Raw genomic sequence first — 10658 nt, 5'->3', positions numbered from 1 at the left:
AGACGTCAGGTTGAAACACAGCATTATTGTGCTAGTTTTATAACAACTTTTAGAATTCATGTTATGACAAGAACCAATCGGCTAAATAAAAAACACTTTGAATGAACCAATTAGTTTTGTCTTTGCTTTAGTCTATACTGTATTTGCAAATGCTTTCACACATTTCCAAAGATTTAGCCACACTAATGACCCCATATCAGTCTCAACGATGTAGTAACACAACATTTAATCGATCCAATAACAAAAGTCCAAAAAACAAAACCAGAGTCCAATATCTCAAAGTCCAAGAATCAAGAACCAAAGCATCCACCAAACTGGGGAAATAGGAAACATTAAAGATAAGTAAAATAACAAGGGAACCAAAAAAAGGAACTTTGATTTTAACAAATATTTTTAATGTAGTTTTCATGCCCCTTCAAGAATGATGAGGCAGATACACAAAAAGTTTATAACGAAATAAGATTGCAATTAATGGCATGATAGACATCTTTGCTGGGTTTTTTTCAAATGATGTTTCTTTGATCACTCTGACTAAAGAATGTCTCCCTCGAGCCACCATGTGCCAGTCATGTCATACCAACACATTGACACTCTGTTAAACATTATTTTAGATACAGCAGTTTATTTCTCTGAAAACCATCAACATGTGTCCATTAAACTCACTGAAGATCCATTTAAAAAGTTCAGTGCAAAACTGGATCTGCTTTATTCTTAACACTTGTGTTATCTCAGGGTCAAGGGGCCCCGGAGGCCTGAAAATAAATGTGTTTGTGGTATCCCTTGTGTCGTCTCTGGGTGAAGGTGAACGACATCCCTGGCTTTCATAAATATATACGCCGTGGTGGAGGTCTTTCATCTTGACCCAGAGACAATTTGTTTTGGGGTTTCTGGGTCACCATGACCCTGAGATAACTCGGGGGTTAAGAAACTGTAAAACATATTTTAACACATTAATATTTGTGTACAAACACAGTTTTCAGGTAAGTACTCTTCTCTTGCAAACAAAACTTCCAGGTGCTGATCCTCATTTCACGAAATAACAAACAATAAATAAATACTGAATTTACAATTTAAGCAGAAGTTTTAACAAGAATTCCAAAATCTATCTGATGACTTGACTCCAAGCCTCTTGGTGGCGCTGTGCTACGATAAAAATCCTGAGTGTGGAAACCTTATCCCAGTTTCAAATCTTTGTGCAGGTAAGATTGTCATCTGTACTGAGAAAAGCCCTAAATATATCATTCATATGGAATCGATTTCATCATAAATATATTGGCTGGCCCATCTTAATGACATCATCGATTCACTTTGGCTTCTGTGGAGGACTTGCTGGTGCCGGCAGGAGATCGGAGGAGAGGGAGGCTGAAGAGGACGATGATACCGATGTTGACCACCAGGCAGAGGAGAGACACCCCGACGGTGTTGGAGGAGGTGATGGGCATGGAGTGTGTGAGGAGCCAAGACCGCCGTGTGCTCATGTCCTGCTCTATGGCCTTCATCTGGAAGTGTGTGGCCAGGATCCCACACACATGGAAGAGCTGATGGCTGTGACCTACAGGAGACATCGATTCATCAGACAGAAGTCAGAAATCAAACCTAGATCACAACTGAAAAAACTGTATACATATTACAATAGTATTGAGTTTTTAAGCAGCTAATGTGTAGGGTCTTGAGAGGAGAGGTGGGAGTCTGCAGAAGCAGGGGCTTGAGAGGAGAGATCAAGGGGCTTGAAATGTGGGTGGTCTTCACAGAGGATTCTTGCTCGTCTAGCTGAACATAGGCAATTCCGCCCCCTGCTGGATGGACTGCATCATCGCAACACATTTACAAATTTACAGACAAACCCTGTTACACATCAACCAATCGTAACCCGCGGCAGGAGTGTTGCAAAACTCACGTGTTTAAAGAGAGCGTGTGTGTTCAAAACCTATTTTGTAATTTGATTTGATATTTATTTTAAGTTACACGTTTACCAATCGAGTTAAACATTCGTCAATCCAGTTCATTTGTGGATCACAGTACAGATAAACAGCACAGGACAACGGCTTGGACACACCCTTTTCAGTCAATGTGCTTACTTTATTTGTATTAATATTTCGATTGTAAACTATCACTTTAGGCATCGAAACTATGAACAAATACATGTGGAATTGTGTGAATTTAAATAACTGATATTTCTTATCGTCTGCTTCCTTCAAAGTAGCCACCATTTTCTAACTACTATTCTTGATTATTCAAGACGTCGTCACCAGCCATTCTTGTGTGGGTTACTTTGTGGCGTTTCTTGACTTTTTAATAGAGTTGGGTCCATCAGTTGTGTTGTGCAGACGTCAGGTTGAAAAACACAGCATTATTTATTTTGTGTTATAACAACTGTTAGAACTCATGTTATGATAAGAACCAATCAGATAAATCAAGATAAACAAGTGACAGTTCTTTAAGAAACGAAAGGTCAGCCAGACTGGAAAATTGCAAACACTTTAAATGAACCCGTTAGGTTTTATCCAAACTGCCTGTACTGTATTTTCAAATTCTTTCATACATTTCCAACCGTTCAGCCAAACTAATGACCCCGTATCTCACCGATGTAGTCGAAGCTGCCTGGCGACAGGCGCTCGGGGAGGTGTGTCGCGAACAGGAAGCCGGTGAGTTGGGCCAGACCCATGTGGTAGAAGTGCAGGACGTTCGTGTCAATGTCATTACATCCGTCGCCTACACAGAAGAACACCTAAAAAATACAGTCACAGATTTAAAAATCACTCGCACGGAAAAAACAAAGTTCTCCCATTTTTAATTAATTTTGGACAAACTCGGAAACACACACTTTTTTATAAGAGCTTCAAATAATGCAGTGCATAATGGGATTTGAAAGGTTTGACTGCTATTTAAGGAGTAATTAATGACAACCATAATACAATGATGATATTCACGGTTTCTGTATTGCTGATTTATTTTCGTATGTGTTTTAAATATTGTATAATAAAAAAAACATTATCACATATAGAATGACACATACATGTTTTAAAAATAATGAATACACTATAAAAATATCAATAAATCACATGAAACATTAGATTCTATTAAATTATTTTGTGATTGGGAGGCTGGAAATACTTTTTATAACAATCTTCTTCGATAGTAGCGAAAAGGTGTAGTTAATTTTCAGTGGGCTCTGACATCACATATCATTGATTTAAAGTGAGGGAAATGATTTCCAGGAATATTGCCTCAGTTCTGAGTAATTATTATCCAACACGTGAAGTTGTTTTGAGAGACTCCTCGTATCGCAGTAACCTCAAGAGTCGAATGCTGCCATGTGACAATGTTTTAAACTGTCCTGATGTTAAGGTTTGTCGTCCAACCATGTGTGTTGTGTCAGTGTGAGGCAGAGGAGAGCGGCCCTACCCTGAAGAAGAGAGGAATGTTGTCGAACCAGTAGGGGAAGGCGAAGGCAACAACACGCAGGACTTTGCTGAACTTCGGGGCTTGGCATTCTGGGAATCTGAGACAAAAGACAGTGGACATAGTTAAGTATCTGCTGTGAAGAGATATGTCTGTTGTCGTTACAGCGACACAGACTTGTACAGAGAGAGACTCACCTCTTGACAGTGTCACGGTCGTAATGTAGAAATGGAACACCAAGCCTGGACAGAGAACGAAGCTGTTGTTGAACGAACAAAATAGTCGCACAGGAATCATATTTTTTATTTTTAAACTGAAATATTATCAGGAAGACATTTTAGAAAATGAGAACAATCTTATATTGATGAAAGTTGTTGCAGTGCATTATGGGTTATAAGTTAATTTCAAATACTGTCGGTCTGTATATATGTACATATATACATATATTAATGTATGTATATTTGTACATATATACATTTATTAATGTATGTGTTGTCTGGCATCAACTTTGTCTCAACACCTCTCTGAATGGGCTGGTACTTCCTCGGTACTCCCTAAGAAAACCTAAGCATGATAGACTCTGACTTTTCTCTTGGTTTGTCAATCACAAAAACTGATGACATGACAGCAAACAAGGTGTAAAAGCGTACATCGGACACTTTCCAAACATATATCTATATATATATATGAGTATGCTGACGACACTGCCATTGTTGGATGCATCAGTACAGAAGTCTGATACGTGACTTTGTGGACTGGAGTGTGAGGAACAACTTGCAGCTGAACACCTCAAAGACCAAGTAGCTGGTCTTGGACTTTGAGAGGTCCAGGACAAACCCAGTTGCAGTGTCCATCGTAAGCGACGAGGTGGAGTTAGTTCCCAACTACAGTATAAGTACCTTGGTGTGCAAACTGGTCCTGTGACACAGATATGTCCAGAGCAGACTGTACTTTCTGAGGAGGCTTCGATCATTTAACATCTGCAGGAAGCTCCTCTGCATGTTCTACCAATCTGTGGTGGCCAGTGTCCTGTTCTATGCTGTGGTGTGTTGGGGTGGAAATGTGTCCAAGAGGAGTGTCAACAGGTTGGACAGGTTGATCAGAAGAGAGTTGCTGAGAGGAGATCACTGGACAATCAACTGTCCATCATGGATGATGACAGTCATCCTCTGAACACTGTCATCAGTGAGCAGAGAAGCAGATGGAGTGAATGAATGCTCCTTCCCAGATGCAACACTAATAGACTCAAGGACTCATTCATTCCTTGTGCTATTAGATTGTTTAATTCTGAGTTTGGGGTAGGAGTGGAGTAAAAGTATCATGATGTTCTATTCTGTTAGTCTTTGTATCCTTTGTCTTTGTGTTATTTTTCTTTGAAAGAAAGATCCTCTGGAAGAATACTGAAGCACTCCTAGACCAAGCAGGTGACCTTGTCTTTCCAAAGTGACCTGGGTCTGTCCCAGAGGACTTTTCCTGGTACATATACATACCCGGAAAAACTCCACAGGTAGGCGTCCTTAAAAGGTGCCTGAGCCACCTCGACTGGCTTCTCTCGGTGTGAAGGAGTTTGACTCTGAGTATCTCCTGAACGACCGAGCTCCTCACATTATCTCTAAGAGAGAAACCCTATTTCGGCCATCTTGTTGGTCCATGACCATGATGAGATCAGGAACATAGATGGACCTGCAGATCGTGAGCCTTCTTCACAGACGAAACAGGGATCTCTTGACCAGATTTTAAAAATCAAAATACTTTAAAGCAAACCTGGAGTAGCAGGAGAGGCCGGTGCAGACGACCGTGTTGACCAGAGCGATGGGAACGAACATCTGATGCAAAGAGCTGTTGACCCATCTGTCCGGGAAAGCGTACGCCGAGTACGTTATTGCTGACCCTGAGGGGGAGAAGAATACTTCAGCTCTGGTCCAATAGTATCAAGAGTCCCCCCTCCAGCGTATTTCTGTCCCATCATAGCTTCAGGCATCGTCCAGTATCGTTCCCACTCACCCAGACTGTAGAAGCTGAGACCGCCGTAGTCGAAGAAGAAGCAGATGTGTCGAGCTCGGGCCGACATGCTGCTGAAGGTGTGAGCGCAGCAGGACATGAGCGGGTACAGACAGCAGGACAGAAGGTAGATGACCAGAGGCCAGGTGAAGGGGTCCTGCCATGGCGTCTGCATCAGCATCACCGTGATCAGCTTCCACAGGAAGTACCTGTGAGCGGAGACGGGAAGTCAAACATTTAATTTTTTATATATATTTTCTATCACGCCGTCATCACATCTGTGTTTTGGATAAACTGACAGAATTTCCAATACATCTGTCTGACACACAGAATGAACAGCCTCTGCAAAATGTTCACATCTGTGAACAAAAGATACACAAGTTCTCTTCTTAAAACCAGATGTTGACCACGTTCTTAACCTGCACTCTCCCTCAGGAGCTCCGTGTGAAACAACTAAGCTTTACCATGATCGTATGTCAACATGTCAAGAGTATTGCTAGCATGCTAACATGTCCAGAGTATTGCTAGCATGCTAACCTGTCCAGAGTATTGCTAGCATGCTAACCTGTCCAGAGTATTGCTAGCATGCTAACCTGTCCAGAGTATTGCTAGCATGCTAACCTGTCCTGTGTCACATTAGAAGTCATTATTTCTGCTTTGTACTGCAACAGTTGAGTGAACGCAGCAGCTCATAAAGCAGCCTGAACCCCAGATGTGCTCATTAGCCACCGACCCACAGCCCCCTGACACCCACACATGAACACACACACACACAGGCATGCACACATACATAAACACACACACATGAACACTCACATATACAAACAGTACATACGCACATTCATTAACACACACATACATGAACCCGCACACGCACATGCACACATACACGAACACTCACACACACATGAATAAACACACACATAAACACTCACACACACATACATACATACATACAGTACATGCTCAAAAACATTAACACAGACATACATGAACCCTTACACACACATGCACACACATGCACACATACATGAACACCCAGACAAACTTTCACACACACAATATGCACACAAACATTAACCCACACATGCACACATATACACACACACACGAGCTTGCAAACCAACACACATGCCCACACACATATACACACACACACACATACACAAATTTCTATTTGTTCAGGCTTTTCCTTGATTTTCTGGAACTGTGTTGTTCTCAGTATTATCTTGACCTTTAAAGTATGTACTTTTTTGAGTATTGTTTTGATTGTTTTAGCGCTTTGTGACCCTGGTCTGGAAAAGCGCTATATAAATAAATATTACTTACTTACTTACTTACATACACACTGACACACACAGATGTATGCACAGGCACATGGACAAATACACACTCGTACAAGCACACACACATGCACAAACATGCACCCACACATGTACAGACGTACACACCTGCTCACACACCTTAACACACACGCACAGACACATACATGCACACAAATGTACAGACGTACACACCTGCTCACACACAATAACAAACGCACAATAACAAACACACACAAAAACGTGACATGGAGGTGACATGACGAATTCAGAAGACATATTTCTAAACCGGCTCACGTGTTGCTTGTTGACCACGGTGTGCTACTGTTCATGGGTGAGGTTCTTCAACACACACTTATTACCAAATACACGTTAATATAGTCGCTGAGAGCCAGTTGTGCTGGTTCGACTGGTCTCTTCAGAACTGGGGGCAGAGGTGAGGCTCAGTTATTATGATAACGACTTGTTTCCACTAAGAATTATGAAGAATAATTTCAGATCAGTCCAAGTGTGGCAGCAATCTTCACCCACAATATGAGATTAAAAGGACTTTAACGTCCAGGGAAGACTTGTCTAAATAACTTACATGGTAAACCAAGACTTTGAAATGGAGCAGCTCTACTTTGTGTCCATGTGAGTCTCAAACTTGTCTGGTGTCAAGTGAATGTGAGGCTTCCATACACAGTGAAACACAAATAAAGACAGAGAGAGAGACCAGTAGGTTGCTGCTAGTTAATGGAGCTGCTGTACCATGTGGGCAGGAAGTGTGTCCAGATGTTGAGCGTCTCATTGGTCAGCTGGAACAGACTCAGGATACAGTCTGTGGCTGAGCTGCGAGGATGTCGGTACCCGGAGATGATGCCACACTCGTGGAACACCTGGGATGAAGAGAAGAGTTTCATTCACGATGAAGATAACAAAGATGAACTGGAAAATTGTGCTGATTCGTGGCTTTAATGAAGGTTTAATGTCAAGATTATGTTCTGTTGACACTAATCCAGAATTTACAGATCTTTGGATTTTAACTCATAATCTAAAGAATTTTATCAAGAATTTTGTTGAACAACCTGTTAAAGTAGAACTTTGCTGTTCTTTATGGAAGTAGATCAACGACATCAGAGTATTGAACAGTGGAAGTTAACTTTCCAAACATTGAAACTTTGACTTTTCATATTGAAATGTTGTGTTTTAATCATATTTGGAATGATTGGCATCCAAATATAATTTTTTTTTTTTTTTTCATTTTAAATATATTTTCTAAATTAAATTATTGAAAACGAATTCAAAGTTTCAATGTAGAAACCAACAAATTAAAAACAAATTTAAACTATCTCAACCTTTCCATATAGAAACGCTGAATTTAATTTCAAGTTTGAACAAAAACTTTTCAATGTTTGCAATGTTAATCAAACCATTAAATATTCTGACGCCACAGAGTTTTACATAGTTTTACACCTTTAAAGTTACATTTGAATTCTTACGAGGTTTATAAAAATAACAAATCCTTATAATAAAATAGCAATAACAAACTATTGTGTCACATGTTAATGATTTTTAACAAAGTTCTTAAATGTATCATTTGTATGTTTCTTCATTCATAAGTTGATATTGACTAAAAGCAGTTTTATCTTAAAGTCCACATGAATCAAGTAAGAGTTGTTAGCGAGCACCAGAGGAAGTTACTGTCCAACACAAATAGAGCTGCTAATGTGTAACTACTATTAAAACACATAAGGATGAAGCTATTCTGACTGAGTTGTGTGGTTTATTCCTCCAGCTCCTCACAATGATCGGTGCTGAAAACACTTACTTTGGGCACCTGGTTGACGCTGACGACTCTGGGAAGTTTGATGAGGCTGAGCATGACCTCGGCCTGGTGACTCCTCAGCGTCTGCAGGCTCCACTGAAGCTTCTCGCTGCCTGACGCTGTCTTTTAGCGTCCAGTTGCCATGTCGTCGCACACCTACGCCCTCCTCAACTCCAGCGAGAATATCCAGTGCACCTGAGCCACGCCTCTCACTGTTGCCTCTGTGGACACTCTCACACACACACACACACTCTCACACACACACACACACTCTCACACATACACACTCGCACAAAGATTTGTTGTTAAGCAAGACAAGTTTTTCAAGACTCGAGTGAAGCATTTGAACTTCCAACCATCAATCAAAGCAGGTTTAAAAATAGCTTCAATTTGAGTAAAATAAACTTTTTTAGTTTAAATAACTTGACTATTCAAGTTTAAAAAAGTAATGTTTTAGGATGTTAGCAACCGTGTTATAAACCTGTCAGTGAAAAGTTAGCGATGATTAAAAACGTTTATGTATGAAGACGTTTTATTGAGTCTGTTTATATGATTCATCTCAGATCCAGGTGAAGTATCAGTTTCTGCAGAGCTTCTGATGGGACTGAAGTCAAGGCAGTGAAGATGTGGCCCTCATTCAGGGCCTCAAACTGGCCGGAGGTGAATTCTTACTTGGACTCTGAGGTCTCGATGCATTTTTTTCCTCTTTTCCTCCTATTTTCTCTCTGGATTCACCGCGAATTTGGACCATTTTTAACCATTTTTTTCAAGAATCTGTTCCATCTGAAATATATAATCAAAGCATTAACAACATTTGGTTTGATGATTTTTATCTCTCACAAATCTGACACAAAGAGTCTCTTTTTCTGCCGGAATCATAAAAACTTCAAATCAAGGGCCACAAAATGTGTCTAACGGTCCCTTCTGTGGGCCATTTAAGGACCTTTAAATCATTTTACATGGCCATTGGTTCGTGTTAGTAACTGTAATATTCTAGATTTTAAACTGAGATAATGAAAAAAAAAGTGAAACGTTGACGCTTATTCCAAAATACAGATCAGCCTGTAAGAACTTTAGCTTTAGCCATTTTAGCTTGAACTGTTTGAAGACATTTTGACTCTTAAAAGTGTGAAAACACTCTACACGTGTGTTTGTCGAATGTGGCCGTCCTTGAACAAACGTTTGGACACTTTTGCTTTAGAAGACATCAACAGTTCATCAGTGATTCTTACACCTTTTAAATATTATGACAAAATACAACTGAAATAAAATTAAAACATCAGCTATTTTTTATCCATTTAAAGCTAAAAAAAACAACAAATCCTGAAATGTCAGCAAATGAAAGGTTATAATATTTGCTTCTTTTTGCTGTTGTTAATTATTACTTTTAATGTTTTTATTAGTATATACTTTTATACCAAAATCAAATGATATACAAATATTAAATCAGAACAAACAACAGTATATTTTATCAGTTTGGAAGATCATGTCATGAATGTAGAAGTACAAGTGAATAAATGACATGAAACTCAAGGATCTTCCTTGAGTATCACCTCCCGACACAATAGAAGGCGGGAACGACTTTGGGAAGAAAGGTTGACACAAGTTTCTCCCATCACACTTTCTAGACACTCTCACGGTGACCCGACACACCCGCAGGACCTGGAGTGATCGTCGTCGCCGACGGTCCTGCTGCAGGAGGAAATCAAGTTAATGTTTGATGTTCAAGTTGAGATTGTTTTCATGTCAGAAATGTTTCTGTGCAGCTGATGATTCATCCCGTGTTAAAGGGACAGTAGAAGTTGTTTTATTCATATTGTTATTGGTGACTCAACACAAGTGCTGAAATATTTGAAGTACGATAGATTCTATTTGTTATTGTAGATCCTCTGCTTCACTTACTGATGCTTATCACTGTCAGCGTTCCTGAAGCACAGGTAATGAATCATGTTGATAAATGACCTGACACTGGAATTGTTTCACTTACACAGGATTTAATCACATGCTAGATTTGCTGGTTGGACTAAAAGCCTCTGAAAAGAGTCATTTGACAGGTTTTCTTTCTCACACAATGTGGATTAGAAATGACTTCATAAGCAAAACGTGACACAGAAGGAAGGTTTCTC

General features: G+C 39.9%; 1 protein-coding gene across 1 annotated transcript; it reads right to left on the bottom strand.

The window, feature by feature from the left end:
* Window positions 1–373: 373 nt before the first annotated feature.
* paqr5b (progestin and adipoQ receptor family member Vb) lies at window positions 374–8789 on the bottom strand. Its single transcript, XM_087794301.1, has 8 exons — window positions 8536–8789; window positions 7476–7603; window positions 5407–5612; window positions 5167–5293; window positions 3600–3644; window positions 3406–3502; window positions 2584–2728; window positions 374–1552 (listed from the first exon to the last, which is right to left on the bottom strand). Exons 1-8 carry the CDS (start codon window positions 8587–8589, stop codon window positions 1296–1298), a joined length of 1059 nt encoding a protein of 352 aa, XP_087650427.1. The 5' UTR covers window positions 8590–8789; the 3' UTR covers window positions 374–1295.
* Between the last annotated feature and the right edge of the window lie 1869 nt (window positions 8790–10658).

Source organism: Callionymus lyra, chromosome 6, assembly GCF_982586985.1.
Source record: "Callionymus lyra chromosome 6, fCalLyr1.hap1.1, whole genome shotgun sequence".
Classification (NCBI taxonomy): Eukaryota; Metazoa; Chordata; class Actinopteri; order Syngnathiformes; family Callionymidae; genus Callionymus; species Callionymus lyra.
Note: the sequence above shows the minus strand (reverse complement) of the source record. Positions and strands in the feature narration are given on the sequence as shown.

Coding starts and splice junctions, on each gene's coding strand:
- paqr5b (XM_087794301.1), bottom strand. CDS start 8,589: ATGCTCAGCCTCATCAAACTTCCCAGAGTCGTCAGCGTCAACCAGGTG. Junction 7,604..8,535: donor GCGTCAACCAGGTGCCCAAA/GTAAGTGTTTTC, acceptor TCTTCATCCCAG/GTGTTCCACGAGTGTGGCAT. Junction 5,294..5,406: donor TCTCAGCTTCTACAGTCTGG/GTGAGTGGGAAC, acceptor TCTCCCCCTCAG/GGTCAGCAATAACGTACTCG.